The 18,126-nt window shown below is 43.8% G+C and overlaps 1 protein-coding gene across 2 annotated transcripts; it reads right to left on the bottom strand.

Moving 5' to 3' along the window:
* Nucleotides 1-472: 472 nt before the first annotated feature.
* Nucleotides 473-17,892, bottom strand: mas (trypsin-like serine protease domain-containing protein masquerade). 2 transcript variants are annotated; one of them, XM_087350976.1, is made up of 11 exons: nucleotides 17,732-17,892; nucleotides 10,287-10,528; nucleotides 10,031-10,091; nucleotides 9,237-9,419; nucleotides 8,238-8,523; nucleotides 7,087-7,406; nucleotides 6,542-6,736; nucleotides 5,817-6,054; nucleotides 4,997-5,274; nucleotides 4,075-4,229; nucleotides 473-3,702 (listed from the first exon to the last, which is right to left on the bottom strand). In XM_087350976.1, exons 1-11 carry the CDS (start codon nucleotides 17,832-17,834, stop codon nucleotides 3,535-3,537), a joined length of 2,229 nt encoding a protein of 742 aa, XP_087207102.1. In that variant the 5' UTR covers nucleotides 17,835-17,892; the 3' UTR covers nucleotides 473-3,534. The 2 variants fall into 2 exon arrangements, with proteins under 2 accessions (XP_087207102.1, XP_087207103.1); XM_087350977.1 differs by lacking the exons at nucleotides 10,287-10,528; nucleotides 17,732-17,892 and having other exon boundaries at nucleotides 9,237-9,414; nucleotides 10,031-10,074.
* Nucleotides 17,893-18,126: the final 234 nt, after the last annotated feature.

Below are 18,126 nucleotides of genomic sequence, written 5' to 3'. Positions count from 1 at the left end.
ACCGTAAGAGAAACACCATAAAACATACTTATGCCTACACAAAGCTTATGAATCGCGCTCTTTCAACACGCCATATTTCACTAGTAACAACGTGACCAACCTAACGGCGTAGAATCTGAAAACATTCAACAAATCTATCAGCAACACAGGTGTGTCATATTATCCACCTGTCACTTCCGGCTATTCTCCCCTAATTACATTTATAACCTCTTCTTATAATTCTAAAGATACGGCTCTCTTACAATGAAAAGAAAAACAAAACATGAGAATTGCATACTATAATTATTGTAATGTACGGGACTACTTAGGATATATTTATAAAAACCATCCTGTGAGAAACATAGGCTTAATTATCTTGTGATCCACATAGGCTTAATTATCTTGTGATCTATTTTTCTGTGCTGTGTACCACACACTGAGGGATACAGGAAAATTCTGTGATGTAGCTTAAGAGGGTATACTTTCATGAATCTAAGAGAAGCACAACACATTTTTATTACTCTTATTAATTACCAGTGTGCTCATAATTACAAAATTAAATTAAACCAATTATGTCCTAAAACTCTGTAGAAATGACTGGAGTTTTCTTGGTGCCAGGAAATCACAAAACATAACCTGAATGAGCACTGCTTTTTAGTAATTCTGTAACGCACAATCTCTGGGACCATATTCATTCAAAGGTCGAGTATCAAGTACAGCGGTTATTAAGAATGAAGCTTAACACTGGCAGTTTGAAGTGCATAAAAAGCTCTACACACATCAGCTGTAGCTTAAAATAAACATTAAAATGTTTCACTCATTGCTCGTCTCATGCTACACAGCTTCGTCTACAGGCACACGCCACTTGCATCCCTAAGGCACTAAGGACCTTCTAATAATGCAATTTAATGAATCACTGAACAAGAACACCAATGTTCTATACCACACTTTGCCTGTCACAAATTACATTTATCAAAAGCCTTCCTTACTAACTTCTACATTAACATTTATTTTGTTTAATTACTTCTGATGTTTTTTTTTAAATGTACTTGAACCTGACACATTAGTTCATAAGCAAAGGTGTGGCGTTAAAAATTAAAATGGTGAAGTGGCCTGATGCACAGTTGTACCTTTAAAAAGATGAGCACGAATCATGCGAGGCCACTCTCGCCGTTATTTAATAATAAATAACCCGCAAAGAAATTAATAAACAAATAAGTTAGGGAATTTTAATGACAGGAAGCAGTCAGGTCAGGTGACTGGACTCCTAATGAACAGGACAACTGTTACTTAATTCTGCATGGCAATGTAACTCTATCAGTGTCACCCTTCTAACACCTACAAATGGAAAAGTGGAATTTAATTTTTGTTAAATTGACCTTTCTCTTAATTTTGATTTATTTTCCTCTTATCTGGATTGTTTATAAAATATTTTCCAGTTTCCCAGGGGAACGGATTCTGTTTGTAACACTAGGGCGCAGGTGTGCACAGCACTGATAGAACTGAACCTGTTGATGAGTACCCTGAACATTATGATAGTAACAAGAGACTAATCTGCACCAAGGCTCAAGGCAGCCTTCCTGATTCACTGCCAACTGTTCCCTCTACTCTACACACACACTCTTTATTCTCTCTGGTAACTTAGAAAAGCCTCGAGTTGTACAGACGTCCTTGTTTTGTCGCGTCTGCGGTTTTTCAATCCCCTCTTTTCATGTTGACAACTTCAGTATAAAGATGCAAGAGATGACAGACCATCAATAATATTAATTCATGCTTTCAACTCCCATTCAGTTTCAGAAATCCTAACAAGTGACTTCCTACAACTGCTTGAAAATAAACATTATGAATGTTCCACAATCTGAAATGTAACTGTTCATTTACTAAACCTCAGACAGCTGATTGGCCTTTCACCGTGCAAATGAAATGGGCTGAATGTTACGACACAACGGGAAATTATCATTCCCAGACAAAAGTGACAGAAAGGAGATTGAGGTTCTTTGTGATCTCGGTTGCGTCATCATACAGTCTTGTAGAAATTTTACCCTGAAGATATTGGAAATATTTTACTCTCGAACGCTGGTGAACGCCTACGAGACTACAGAGCAACAAAACCCAGAATATCTCAACCCACAGAAGTGATAAAGATTACTGTAATCATTATCTACAAGCTAATCACTGAACCAACGCTTGCACGCTACGGAACAATTTCCATGACACTGTAAAACAACTGACCAGTCATGTTCATAATCAGGACCAGTAACACAGTCATCTATAAACAAATAATCAATCAGTAACACTTACAAGATAGTCAGCTATCTACTGGTTGGAAACAGGAAGTCCTGAAAATATGTAATCAATTGTTTGAACCATGTGTTAACAAACAAACAAACAAAAACAACATATGAATTAGATGCAACACTAACTAGCTGTAAGCATGAGGCAGATTTATATGTACTTATCTCATTGGTTCACTGGCAGGGAGAGGGGGACACGAGAAGGCAACAGCAATGTTACGCCACCTGGTGTCTGTTAAAAAAGTGAAACTGCCTGTGAAGGGCATATCAGGTACTGAACAGAAAATTAATCTTCACTCAGTTTGGCAGTCTTAGCGGCAAGCCGAGCGTGTTAAATACGTCATTTAAACGGCACTAATTTGCAAAGAGGTATGGAGCAGATTTGGATATTAGGATCCTAAAATATAACACCGTCTTAACTTGGCCCCAATAAATGGAATTACTAAGAAAACTCTTATATAAATATGTCATTTTCTTCCACACAAAACACATCAGAGTCCTTTCAATATATTTACATATACTTTAATGACTCGCTCACTGTCTAGTACTAGAACCTGGAAGATCAGCACCACTAACATAAATGCCCACCAATGGACAGCATTTGAGCTATTTCCATCACATCCATTTCATAATGCATTATATCAACAATATTTATTCTAATATTATTCTCTCAATTCTTCACTCTGCAGTAATTTATCAAGCAGAGGTTTTCCCACCAAAATTCTAGATGTTTCTTGTTTATATATATATAAACACACACAGTGCACTGCACCCTCCGTAAAAGTGGAAGTCAGCATACAAGTAATCAAGCCAACTCCACAAAAATAAATATTAACTAAAAATTTAAAAGGAAATACAGACTGTTAAGAATACGCAGAGCCCTGTAAGAACGATCTAAAACCTTTTCAACCACGGTCTGTCGCCCAAGTAAAAATGTAGGTCGGATACGTAACGAATGAAGTGAGGAAACTTCGAGGAAGGTGGCTACGTAGAGGACTGAGAATTAAGAGGACAATATTAAAATCTATCTTAATGACTTAAGTTGTGAGGATGTGAAGTGTACTGGACTTGCTCAGGACCTTTTTGAAATTATGGATTCACTTTTGTGATGTTGAATTTTGGACTACGCTGCCAAACAGCTTAATATAACAACACTTTCCAAGCGAACACATTAAAATGTAATCACAAATATCTAACCACGAGACCCACATTCGACTCTTGAGCAAGTAAACTTTCTTGTTGCTGTCTCCATGTGCATGACCTACAGGTTGTTCACGCTGATGATCTGGTTGATCCACCCGATAAATGACGACACTTTGACGTAAACACCCGGAACGTCCACTCTCCCGCAGCCGAAGCCCCACGACACCAAGCCTGCCAGCTCATAGAAGCCATCATCCTGACAAACCAGGGGACCACCTCCATCTCCCTGTGAAACGTAGTTCAAATTCACAACAAAATGCGGTGTAATATTTCCAGTTCGGTGTTGAAAGAGGCGAGCACAAAAGCTGAGTTACGTAGCCACCAAATTGTGCAGCAGCAGTAGTTACTGAATGGCTTATCTGTTACTCCTAGTAGCAAAATACTCAGTCCTTTTTACCACAAAATGTGAAACTCAAGAACTTTCAGGAGGCAGAAATCTATCTTTCCTGCGTTCCATTTCTGGAAAAAATTTGCCCCATAATTTTCTCATGCAACAGACCAATTCCTTTATACATTAACATCTCTGTACCACATTCTGTTAAATGTGGCCTTGTGACAGCCTCACTACAGCGTGTTGAAGCGTCAATAATCCACATACCTGACATGCATCATTGCCTTCTTCTCCGCCAGCGCAGAAACTACTAGCTGGTAGGATAAATATTTTTTCTGTGACTGCATTGATCTTGCGGATACACTCAGCATCACTGACGATAGGAATCTCAGCTTCTCGAACACGAAGTGGGATCGGACCAGCTGAAAGGTCAGCATTGTGATGTTTACAGTAACGTTAGCACCACAGGAAAAAAGGAGCATTTTGACAATGTGCACAGACATTAAGAGAAGCTTAAAGCACAAACAGAGAAAGAATTTTTACCACTACAGAAGATAAAATATCTGTCTAGTTAATTCAACACAGGATAATAAAGAGTTGGATGAAACAAAAATTGAGACTCGATAACCTAGTGGGACCCTGGCACTAACGTAGCAAGAACAGAATAACAGTAATCAGTAACAGTTAACACATAACAGAACCTTCTTAATACACTCTACCAGGACCATGTCACATAATCTATCTCAGCCCAGCACCTGTCCTTCACTTAGAGCGAGAGACTGAAGTTACATCCCACACAAAACACAGAACATGCTTTGAAGATGAAAGGAAAACAAGGAGGAATTTCTGCCAGAACAAGATTCAAACCACGTACCCCTGCATACAAGTGTGACGTGTTTCCGACATACTGACATGTCAGCATCAAATGGATAGTATGATGACATGCATTGCCTAGATCATGTTACATTACACTTGACTGCTGCCCGATAGCAGAGAACGGAAACCCCCAGTCGAGAAGTATAAATGTTTCAATCATAAACAATTCGAGTTCATCGAAAAATGGTGCATGGCACATTTGGATCTTACAAAAATCATGTCATGTAACCCTTTCTGCGCCGAATAAAGGAAGTGAGATGTAACGGCATTTCACAGAGCCAAGAGATCCTTATATTACACATCTGCTCCTTACCCTCCCCCATGTAGCCGTAGCCTGTGACCGTGCACCTCTTGCCAGCCGCCTGACTCACGCCCCGTGCCGGGAGACACACAAGACACACCCCATCCTTAAGCTCTGCTTGTCCATGCAGTTTCAGAAGTGCGATGTCATTGTCAAGCGTCTGGCTGTTGTGGTTGTGGTGGATGTACGTAGTGCTCACTCGAAGAGTCTGCGCGCCCGGACTGCCGTACTTCTGCGTCAAGTCGTGGTCACCGACACGCACGTAGATTGCGTCTCCCGACCGTACGATGCTAGAACAGGTAACAGACGGCTGTGGCATAGTATGTGTGGTTTTGTTCACAGGCTAAAATTGACACGATAATTATTATGCACGATGAACTGGAAATTAGAAATTTTAAGTTGTACACACACTAAGATACTACCAGTACATATTCCTGGTTCCTACAGTTGTACTTCTTGCATTTTTATCATAATAGTAATGGGGAGAAGTAACAACTTAATTATTCCTCTTTTATTTTACAATGTTTCTGCTAATTATATCAATAACACTGCAATACCCACTCAAGGTTTCTTTGGACAGCAATGATTATGAATTCAAAAAGCTGTAACAGGCCACTGCTTAACATTTTACTGATTCAGAAACAAGGGGCTAAGGGCTCAAGACAAACCAGCTATAAACACAAACACTAGCAAGCAGCAAGCAGCAAGCATCCTGCCGAACATGAGGTACGAGCGTCAAAAATGACACCACAAAGCACTGTTGATCAATATGAGACATCATTACGATGAAGTAGCGAGAACATGCAGTAATATGCACGTGGCTAGCACCCACTTAGTAACACAGTGAGCAGCTGTGAGGACCCACTGAGTGCCAATAAGTGCACCGCCACAGAGGTACTGGTTCAGGGAGTTGATGAGTGCCACCTGCCAGCACCACTCTGCCGGGTCACCATCCTCCCCACCCACAACACGGCCCTGCCTGTCCCGGCCGCGGGCCGTCCCCTTCACTCCACACACGTACTTGCTGTACACGGGTGGACGGGGTGTTGTGGAACTGCCAGCTGAAGGGCCTGGGAGTCAACACAAGTGCTAAGTTAAATAAAATGCACTTCTCCTCTTGACTGCGTGCATGAAGATTCCCCTCCCATATTTGTGTACAGAGCGTATCTTAAACACATAGACAACTTCGCTTTGACTCACGAAACATTACAAAAGAAGTAACATGTTTATTGAAATTTTGTTCAAACACAAAATGCAAATTAACAAATCCTTTAATTTTATGTTTTTGAATAATTTACTTTCACCAAAAGAATGTAGTTTCTCTTTCAGAAGTGTCTGCTTCATTTCAGCCCGATGGATCTGTAACGTCGTCGCAGACCCTAACTTATTATTCATATTTTTTTCAACAACCAAGTTCATTTTATCTATATTTTTCTCTCTCACCAAAATTAACAGTAGACTGTGTGTTCCAGTGAACAACAAACACCTCCTGTGAAATGTTACTAAATCCGTCTTGCTAATTTCAAAGTACATGAAGTTAACCCTCCCCACGCTCACCCGGTGCAAGGGCAGATGGCAAATGGCCAGTAGTGTGTGCTGATGGTAGCCTATAGTGGGGAGAAACTGTTTCATTCCTGGCCTGTCCATTGCCTCCGTGCCTCTGGTCCAGCATCTCGCGGATCATGCTCTTTGGAGCACAACACTGAGTCCCAGACTTTCGACACCGGAACAACTCTGTCATCTCTGCATTCCCTGGACAAATGAGAATCTTATGAAGCTCCCTGCTTCCGAGCGCATATTTATTCGTTTGCTACACTTTTACATCTGCGCTGACGGAGACAAGCAGATTATGCGGGTACTTGAAAATATTTAGAAGGAACTGCTCATGAACAAATGGCTGATGGTTCTGAGGAACAGAGGGAAACCATGAGACACTTCAACCTGGTTTCATGATAATATTCAGTGCACAGTTTGCTTGTTACCATTCTTTTACTTACAATCAGGAAGATCTGTTAAACTGAGGAATCACATGTATGAAACCCGGCGTGTCATATAGATATGAAGCTACTTAGATAAATCCAATTTCTAGATGACGTACTTACTGAAACATGTGAAAGACAAGTATGAAACAATACAGGACCCTGGACAGTCTGGCCGGTCATCAGGAGGAGCTGGTGTTGTGGTCGTAGAAGTGGTCGTCGCGGGAGGCTTGGGCCTCGGCCGAGGTCTCGATGCAGTGGCTCCAGAGGCCACCCCGCCGTTGTGGTGACCGCGAGTGTTATCGCAACACACAGAACCTCGCTGGCAGTTGGACGTCTGAGCTATCAGAACAGACGGACGCTCACAGAATGCAGCCATGATGTTGATAAGACAGAAGCCAGGACAGCGTGGTAGCGGTGGCTGTGATGGTGTGCTGGGTTGGCTAAAGAGGTGCACACACAATCTGATTAAACTGATCACTGCATATCACAAACATGAAGCTTCCTTCCTATATCATTGATCTATTTACCTTATACACTTCTATATCAAAGTTTATTCAGGAATGTTTTAGTAGGTTTTAGTAGGTGCATGAACTGCTTGGTCCCTCCAGATTCATCCAGAGATAGAGTGTGATGATATAATGGAAACTGTAACGTCTGACATACGAGTTTAGGCAATCTAAACTCCATGCTATGGGCTGCTAGCTGGACTCAAACTCTGGAATTAAGGGTGTAGTGTACGCTACTGTGACACATGGTCAAATAAGGTTTAAAATATAGACAGTGTCACCCGTAGCTGACAGACTGCAGGTGGAGCGAGCACAGGCAAAGAAAAATTCCAGCATTTCTGGTAGCGAGTGACTGGTTCTTACTTGTGAAATTTAAAGACACGCCTCGAACTGCATGTGTTTTATATATATGACAGCATGATTACAGCTCATGTACCAGGAAAAACAGGAAAGCAAGTGGTCGAAGTAAAAGTTGTTAAGGTGTCAGTCGTGCGAAACATCTACAAACAGGGCATGTCGTCTTCCTTCCACAGCCTTCTCAATCAGTCATTCAACCTGAAAAGTGTTATTACATCAAAAAAATAACAAAGATGAAGGCACTAAAATCTGAGTCAGTGTACCTAGTTTCTGGGTGAAGATTTGCATCTGGGGCCCCTGAAAACAAAAGAAGAGCACTAACCCCTATGTCACAAGCATTTTTTGCCAGAGATCAACCCTGGCAGCACAGCGTGCGTGCAGACATTGTGCTCCGTTTCATAAAGTCACCTTGTAGTGGTGGTACTCGTGCTGGCGGTGGTAGTGGCCGGTTTTGTGGGGTCAGGGTCCCTGGATGGAGTTGCAGAGTGTAAACTTGTGACACAGCAGCTCAAATCATCTGAACAGTAAGCTTCCGAGTCTATGTCATCACAGAACAGAGCAAATAAGCCGCTGACACACTCTCCTCTGCACGGTCGTAGCGGTCGCGGAGATGTCGGTGCAGGTCTTAGCGTGGAAGAGTATGGCCGTGGAGTAACAGTTGTCAGCACTGGTATTGTAGAACCACTGTCGCCACCTGAACAATGCAATAACATTACCAACTTTGATAATAACCTCAATTGGACTTCAATCCTTGTATTGGGCCTCACACAAGAATATTTAAGCAACTACTTATATATTGAAAGAGTAGATTATTTTTCTCTTTTTAATTTTACAGAACTTTTGGCGTCAAGCACATGATTCCATATGCAATAGTAACGTGAAGTCTGAAAGGTTAATTTACATTTATCTTCTTCAAATCACTTGTACAATAATTGAAAAAAATATTCAGCTGTAACAAACAGCTACTGATGTATTAAACATTTCTGGAAATCTTTTATTGAATTGTTTGTACATATCAAAACGAACGTATCTGGATTTAATTCACAGCCAATTTCTTGAAACTATTATTAAAATAAAATAAAAAGATATGGCATTTATTCAACTTTTCCAAAGTTAAATAACGCCTATAACTTTCTGGATCCAAACAAGAAATTATAGTTTCTTGAAGAAGTGTGGAGAGGATGTGACAAATATTTAAGTCGTTTTCCTCCTCCCTCTTCAGAGTTTTACTTCGTCTTCTAACGTGTGATGAATTCTATAAGATCAAAACTTTATGGTTGTTACAGTTCAGTAAGCAATAACGTCTTTACTCGTACAAATGCGAGATGAGGATCTTTAAAGGGCTGGCCTGTTGGTTAAATCCACAAATGTAACCTAACCTACAAAACAGAGGTAGCAGGAAAGAACCTGAAGTGGGGCGACTGCCATTGCGATCCATGAGGACGAGGTTTGGCGGTAATTCCCCATCGCCATAAGAATCTCTGGACACGCAGCAACGCAGTCCTGGCTTGCACAAATCCAGGACATTGAGCACAGCCTCACAGTAATCTGCAATTCTCTCAGCCACGCACACCCCGGGGCACGCCTTCACTGCGCACACACCACGCAACACTAAGAGCATTTGTTTGGGCACTGTCTGTTGTCTGATTAAAGATCAAACTGCATCATCTTCAGATACGAGAATGTGATTGCCCATTACATGCAAGGAGAAATATTTAACCTGGTAATGGTCAATGGTTGTTCTGAGGGCTGACACTCCTTTATGATGCTCTCTGCGTAATTCTGGCAGAATTCCAACATGTCTTGTAATTCACTCAAATACTGCACTAACCTTTGTGTGTCGACAATTAACACGCCCAGAGAATTTCATAATTACTGCTCGGTAGATAAAAAAATAATGCCAAACCACTACAGAAACTAAATGTTTAACATTATTTACACAAAAGGTTACAACTGGTTCAATAAGAATTCTGTAAGCATTTTCAATTCCATCTTTCATGGTACATCTCCCTCACAAACCACAAACTTATGCAGCATGATTGGGTTGGATCAGATAGGTACAGTATGTTGTTATACAAGACATAATAGTAAATACTGGAAGTATTAGAATTTATTTCATTAAATTATTTTAAAAAATGTTTCATGCAAAAGAAACTTCTCAAGACCCAACCCCAAACTTGCCACGATAAACAAGATCTTACCAGAGTCATCCTTCTCCATGGTTGACGCAGATGCTTGAGGCTGGGGCAGAGGATCAGGGGACTGAAACAAAATTCACTGCATTAAACAGGCATACCAAAGTTACTGACATAACAATGAGATATGAGAATTTCATTCCGAAATGTTTTCATCCATGGCAGCTGCTGAAATTTCGTCACAGCAAAATATGTTTGACTTCCAAAATCGGATTCGTTTACCTCAGATTTAAGCCTCACTGAGCTATGTCGTGATTCTAACCTGCGGCCTTTTCGTGGACTGTCCTGTGGAGCTGACGACAGGCGCAGCTGTACTCTGAGTGGCCCCTTTGGGGGGCGGCAGGCTGGTGTTGCTCGGGGGCGGCTCAACGCAACAGCGCATGCTCGGAGACGGACACACCACGTCTTCGAGCACCTCGTAGCAAATGAGCGTTGCAAGGGTATGAACGCAGACCCCTGGGCAGTCCTTGCTGTCCGCCGTGCTCGTTATTGTATCCAGCAGGCCTGCCACACGTGAAACATTGACCAATGTTTCTTAAAATGTCAAGAATTACTTGGTAAATATTAATGAGGTCAGGCTAAACCAGGAATTTGGAAAGCAACCCATTTTCGAACACTGAAATAAAGTTCATGGACAACGCTAAGAATCGCGAATCGTTCGGTCGATTATTTTTAGTCGAATGAAACATTTGATGTTATTATTAGAGAAAATAATGTATAAGTAATGTCGTACGAAATATCGAACCTCTTAAACTGAATTTGTTGTCAAGTATTAACGTGTTTCTCAAAAACCGACGTGATGCTACAACAGACCTCCGATGGGCCACGCCCACTTCGTGGAGACACTGACCTATTGAGCGCGGAGGAACTGTGTAACGGGAGGCGACGTGACGTCACCTTAACGGGACCCGCACTTCTCTTGTCTCTTCCGCTGAGCCTCGTTCATTAAGCGCTTCCGTGGTTTTGCATCTCGTACAGGACGGCAGGGCACAGCGTGTCAACGAATCTCGAAGCACAAATTAGAGGAACGCGAAGCGATGGTTCCTTCCACTGCCAATACCATAAGCACCGACAGACTGCAGTCCAATCGAGGCCACTTTGGAGTACCGACAACGATAATACTCAACAACGTCTTTGAATATAAGCTCGGTCTGCGTACACCAAACTTAGAGTTTCCAAATTAAGACTTTTTGGGGTTACTGCTTTAAGGCCAGCGGAGCCAGCTCAGTCGATAAACTGTCTTCGGGGTGGATGACCGAGCATCAACTATCTGCAGAACAGTAATTTTCCTCGCCACCGAAACCGATTCTGGGGCCCACCAAGTAACGGGCAGGGGGTAAAGCTATCAGAGCGTGGAACTAATCACTGGCCTCCATGCAGTGCAGAGATTTGTATTCACAGAGCTTCACCTCTAAGTCCTTTATCTGCCTCATGGCGTCCTGCTTACGAACAATTCATTGCTATATAAGGCGGTGAAGATTACGGGTCCCAGCGCCGTGTAGACTCGTAGTTAGATAGCTGACTCTTTGCCGACATTCTTCAAATGAACTTCGAAGGTCAAGCCATTAGAGTTCAACAGGCCTGAGGCCTTATTTTCCACACACATCTCGCAACTGGAGTTTCCACTGGAAACACGCAACGCTCATATGGACACACAGTTCAAGAATGCATAACATTTCTTTCAAAGAATGTTATTTATGCTACATTCTACAGTGAAATCGTCGAGTTCTCAACCACTGCAACAAAAAATACCATACGCAGTCCACGTCAGTGCTTGTCGGCGACAACCACAGATTCAAAGTAACGTTACTGCGATAACTGCTGATACTAACGGTTGAGTTATTATTATTATTATTTTATTTAGTGTTCTGTCTGACGACAGGTCCATATGAACAGGATCCTTCCATCCTTTTCTCGGACTGGGACCTGTTCATATACGTTCTTGGCAGATGATCCAGAAGTGGTTTGCCATTGCCTTCTTCTGTGTGTGTGAATGGAGTAATTGTTGGGATGCCACGGAGGAAAACTCCGTGTTGCCTAGACCACGGCCTTGCCCAACACAAGTTATAAATTCGAACCCGAGACCCCAGGATTACAAGGCCAGCGTTCTAACCGCTAGACCACCGTGGCTCAACGGTTGAGTACTGGGTGAGATTTCCGATTCCCAAAGCGGAGAGTAATAAGATGATTGTTTTATTGAGGTGTTGCACTGTGTAGTCTGGTAGTTAATCACCCAGATGATGGAAGAAAAAATCACCTCCGAAGCGTCTGTAAATTTATACCAGAAAACACGAGGCAAGATTTCGGAAGATAGCCATCTTCGTACTCGCCATCGTGAGGACCTGAAACATTACTATTTAAAACCTTTCCAACCTCCATTTACGTCCGAGTCTTCTAAATGACCCCTTTATTTGAGGCTATGCAATGCGCACAGCGCCCCTCCATCTGACGCCGTTTTGCTTTCACCCCACGAATTCACATCTTAAAGTCGGACTGAAAGGGAAACATCGCGGGCGGCAGGCGACCTTGGGGGTGGGGCGCCTCCAGGTCAGTGCCCCGACATTCCAGCGGGACCGTTACTTGCCACAACCTCCGCGCCTGCGCGATGGTTACTCTCAAGACGACATTGCATGTGCGAACGACACCGATGTCTTTTCATTACGCTGCGATTTTTCGCAAACGGAAAAGCCACCGACACGCTCATTGTTTGTCGATAAACTGGGCGTCCTGCATGATCGACTCCATTGCGGCAAAATACATTTCGACAATTACTCTACCGATGTTCACTGTCTGTTGTAGACAGCATCCAATAAACAGCTTAGAATGTACGATCTTTGGTCACTAATCATTTTCCTCTTGTCCTCTTTCTTGGGGCGATGTCCAATTCAAACCTCGATGCATTCTATTAAGGAGGGTCGGGCCCCTCGAATTGGAAGTCGTCTCATCGCGAGGCCACAAGGACGACGCACGAAAAGGGGCAGAGTGCGACTTGAAACCAAATTTGCTGTTTAAGCAGACCGCGACAAAACATTCTTCAGGGTTTGGGTTTCGTCTCTTCAGAATGCCGTACCGTGCTCCTTTTCTAAGTTGTCCCTTGTTCTCTATGCATGTGTTCCCAAACAACCTCGCAACAACAACTGACAGAAAATGTAGAATTATTTATCCTCTTGTATCAACGTGCTCAGAATATTCTGTTCGTGTCTTATACACCCATTGAAGTCTCCATGTTATTTTATCTGAATTATTTTCACGTGTAAATTTTGTCATCCCGTCAGGTTCTAAACAGTTTTTGTCCTTGATTCATCACCTCACAGCACTTCCCTGCCTTCATAAAGGGATGTGTTTTCCATGACTACAGCAGCGTCTGTCCACAAGGCACGTTTTCGAAATCAGTTTCCACTAAAGTTTCTTAACGCATTTCAGGATATAAAACTTGTCCATAGAACTTCATTAAGGCCTTATCAGTCGATTTACCTGAAGCCCAAAAGAGGCCCAGAAAATGTTCGTCTCACAAAAAGTTAAACTGGACACGAAACGCACACCTCCTGAAAATGTGTAACTTTTACTTGGAATACTTTCGTAAGTACGATATTTAACTAAAAACAAGAAAACTAACAACTTAGACGTGAAATCCAAATCATCTGTTTTATTATTAATTAGTTTACGAGCTTAAAACGACCCAGTATAATTCTGAACAGTCTTTGTAAATTTGTGAATAAGGACTCGCCGGATATTTATTTCGTCTTTCATATTTTAACATAAGAAATCCATAGCTACACAGCCTTTGATAAAAGGGGCAGATTTTGACTGGGAACAGCCTCGGCTGCAAACAGCAAATTTGGAAGAATATGGAAGTGCCTGGAAAGATCGAAGTAAACCACGAAAAATCAGAGTCTGCACAGTCGCTCCTGGGCCGAGTACCGTCTCAAACACAAAGTAAGAGTGCTAAGCCCTGACTGTGACGCTCTTTCGGCGTGGATCGCTCCAACAAATGCCCTCTGCTTCTGTGAGGCACGAGGGTTCGTCGCGGGCGGGTGTTTGCCTGCCTTATTGAGAGTGCACCGGCTCACACATTCCGTCACACCAGTGAGACAAGAAGAGTTTTTGGTGGGACGGAACTTCCTGCTCAGAAAAATGTGTCGTGCTGCATTCCACGGACGAGGCCCCTTGGCGTTGGGCGGTTCATGAAACTGTCTCAGCGACTTTACCTCTGCATCAGACCATCCGATCCAAGACTTCAATAAAACCAATTTTAATAATATCACTCTTCGCTCATTTAGGTTTTCAATACGTATAACGCAATGTTCGAACCAACAGATTACGGGCTCTCTCTCTCTCTCTCTAAAAATTTCCAACACGACGTCAGCACCTTCTTTCTTAGTTATTTCCTTCTTGCTCTCGCCAATTTCCTTTCCTTACTTTTCTTCCTATCATCCTCCGCCTGTCTCTGGAGGCACGTGGCCTCGCGCCGATCAGGACAGGAAGCCCAATGCTGCGGAATGAGGTCGCGGATTGGCTTCCTGGTCAGCTCGAGGTCAAGGGCACACGGCGAGGTCAGCCTGCCGCAAACACACACTGACTGCAGCGGGAGGAAACTGACAGCGTGGGACACGGCTCGGCTGGCATTTATACATTTCAATTTGACATTTCTGATGCTTCATAAAAGCAGTTCTACGATCTGTCACGTTCGTCTCGTGTCTGCAGCACTCGCATCGTCCGTGAGCCACTGTTGCAGAGACTGCGTTCGTTTTTTCCAATTTCCGTGCGTGGAGCCGGGAACCCGCCCTCGTCGGTACAAGCGCAGGCATTCTAAGAGCGTGGAATGCTCTTCATATTCGTGTTGAAAGTTCGTCTCCGTGAACTGGAACGAGCGACATCCGACGTTTTGCTTCTCAGTAGTTGGCAAACCTAGACGTCCGGTAGCCCAGTTCACACACTTCCCCGCCTGCCGTGGGTCAACTGCTGGACGCGACCGGGATCTATCCCAGAAGGATCTTCCCAATTCGTCGTTCTTTTCCTCACCGGGCAGTGACGTCACGCACCTCCTAACCCGCGTATCACAGTCCTACTTTCCAAGCTGATAGTTGCTTAACTGATAAAGGATATGGAATCCGAACGTCCATTGCCGTATTCACAAGAGGAAGCCATCGGACCCTTTCTGTGCTCAAAGAACAGGGGCACGTGCCCTCTGAGGCAAGGCAACAGCTCCGAGTGTGAAACAGAGAACAGCCTTCGGCCTTCGGCTTGTTTCACTTCTCTGTCAAATGCACGCGTCGAATTACGATTTTATGAATCGGGAGTCGAAAGGGGTCAGGCGGTGGTTATTTGGACGTGGCAGAATTCGAGGTTTTCGCGGCGGTGAGTCCGAAGACGGCTGTCTTCTGGATGGTCCTTGATGACTCGTCGCCCTAATGATGGAGGAATCGAGGACCTCTGAAACGTTGGTAAATTTCTACCAGACTAGAAGGCGCTACGACTCAGGAGACAGCCATCGTCCTCCTGCTTTCTGAATGAGGCAGAGTTCTGCATTACCGCCTAACGGACCGCAGGTGCTAATGGCGATCCCGTTGCTTCAGTCGCACAAATTTCGCTTCTACGTGTCATACGGGGTGTTCAGAAAGTTGGCTTCCCTCATGGATACGAACTGACGCAGAACACGGTAAGAACTTGTTGTTTACTCGCGCGAGAACAACGCCCTCCGTCCACCACGGCATATGATCCATTTGCCACGTTCACGGAACCTCGCTTTGATCCACGTGAATCCACTCCAGCCTTCAGGACCCATTTTAATATTTAACCCAATCGACGCTTAGGTCTCCCAAGTGATTTTATCCTTCGAGGTTTTCCGACGAGAACTCCATATGAATTGTCACCCCCCATGAATGCCGCACGTCCTGCCCATCTGATCCTCCTCGAGTTGACAGTACGCGCTAGTCGATCGACGACGTGCCTAGATGTTTGGGATCAGCGGAGCTCGAGGGCTCGACATCGCCGACACTGCAAACTATTTTGGGCGGCTGTTGCCATTGAGATAATTCCCTAGAATAATGTGAGCAGAAAACTTTCATTTCTACAAGAAATAAATATCCAGTGGCGAACTGGACATACTCTGACGCATCCAAAGCACGCGTTTTCTCTTCTACCGGGAAGGCAAGAAAATATTCAGAACGCACTCGCCCATTCATCGAAGAGAATGAGGCCTAGGCAACACGCAACGCTCCACCTTTGTTTGCCGTTTGTCTCAGCAAAGACGGACGTCCCACTTCGAAGTCGATTCAGTTGCAGTGACGAGACGCGACTATCGGCCCATCGAATAAAAAATCGAATTAAACTAGTTCCCGTTCCGCTCCACTGCACCGCCATGACAGTCTGTGGACATGGCGGACTTTCACTCAGAAGTCTGAATCCTCCCACACCCACGCCTTGCGTCCCTTAAGTCTTAAGGCCACACGTTCTTTCTTTATCGATGGAAGTTTTGTGCTGGAATGTGCACATTGAAGACTTTAAACTACCTTTGTATAATGACTTACTAACGAGCCAGTTTTAGAACCTGTTCAGATCGGCAATTATCATTTCACATATTTTCAGTTTGGGGAATATTTAAAAATATATGAAAGGAGAGTGATTTATATCTCTTAGTAATGTGATGGGCGTCTGAGCAACGCAACCCAACAACCATGTCCAATGGCAATGATCTTTTTAAATGTTCGCAGTCGCGAATAATTTGTGCTCGTGTCATCTCCGTCTGGGTCTAGTAAATGACCTTTTTACCAAGCAAGGTCTCTTTTCAGCGTCGCACAAGGTCGCCAATTTCACATGCACCAGACACACCGGTGCGTAGTGAGACCGACGCTTTGACGTACTGATTTCAAATGGTACGTAGCTCTGCGAAGACAGTCATCATCGCACTCACAGCCGTGAGAACCTTAAATTCTACAGATTTATTCGGTGGGCCGCACAGAGCGACGTCTGTCTGCCTCAACGAAGTTCACAGATAGACGCCAGGGCGTGTATCAGTTACTGAGACCGGGCGCCTTCGAGGTTGCGGATAATTCTAAACTTCGCCGTGAAGACGTGCACTGGCTACTGCCTCGTGAGGTTAGGTTTTAAAATTCTACTTCTTGGACTATGAATGCGTTATGTAGTGGCTAATTCTGATAACCGCGTACGAAGTAACGGAGGACGTGACCAGAGAAAAGAGAAAATTACATAATAGCACAATTATTCAGTGTTGTCATGGAAAGTAAATAAAGGAGACTGAACCGGAGTTTAATGGGGCAAGGATTCCAATCCTTCGCGCAGTCCAACATACACCACCACGACCCAGCCCCTAACATCATCCCACAACCTTGTTCTCCTTTCTGGAAAGTTGGCACCTCATGTCCACGCATTTTTTTTAATTCCGCGCGCGTCCTTAAACTTTCTTCCGAGTTATTTATAAAGTTGTCTCGGTCTTCCAGGTTGTGCGCTTGAAACTTCATCCCTGAAAATGGCGTCACAACCCAAAAGACCAACACAGACATCTTCACCGCCGTTAGAACTTGGAATCTCGCATCCTTGTAACTCAGCAGCAAACCGCGGTTCACAACGACACTAATCTAATTCACAAATTCACTATTTAGTACCTCCAAATCTTTCACAATTCTTCTACATTTGGATAGGCACTTAGCACGTACTTGAATAGTTCATGCACAGACCAAGACTGACCTGAGAGGAAGCTGGTGGCAATGGACTCGCCGTCCTGACTCCTGACCCTTGCCACTGTCATCGCCACTGCCATCAGGGCCACCAGCAACGCAGTAGACCCCATAGCTTCTCCTTACACTCGCCAATCCTCTCAGTGCGCTTCACAGCACAACACTGTCCTGGCGCTCTGCGCACGAGCAGCGCTCGGGCCCACGCGCATCGTACTGCGCAACAGCCTAGAGGTTAAAGGGGTGGGGGGACTTATACGCAAGTAACGACGAACAGATAGAGGAAGAATCGAGGAAGCACTGGCGTGATAATATTAATTTGGATCTCAACAGGATGTGAACTCGGTTGCTCTCACTAAAGACAAAGGACACAAAAATGCTCTTGTGATAACGTAGAAGTGTCTTTAC

Source organism: Zootermopsis nevadensis, unplaced genomic scaffold (genome assembly GCF_977971745.1).
Source record: "Zootermopsis nevadensis isolate Lab colony 2312 unplaced genomic scaffold, Znev_1.0 Znev_ptg000017l, whole genome shotgun sequence".
Classification (NCBI taxonomy): Eukaryota; Metazoa; Arthropoda; class Insecta; order Blattodea; family Termopsidae; genus Zootermopsis; species Zootermopsis nevadensis.
This window is presented reverse-complemented; position numbering and strand designations above follow the sequence as displayed.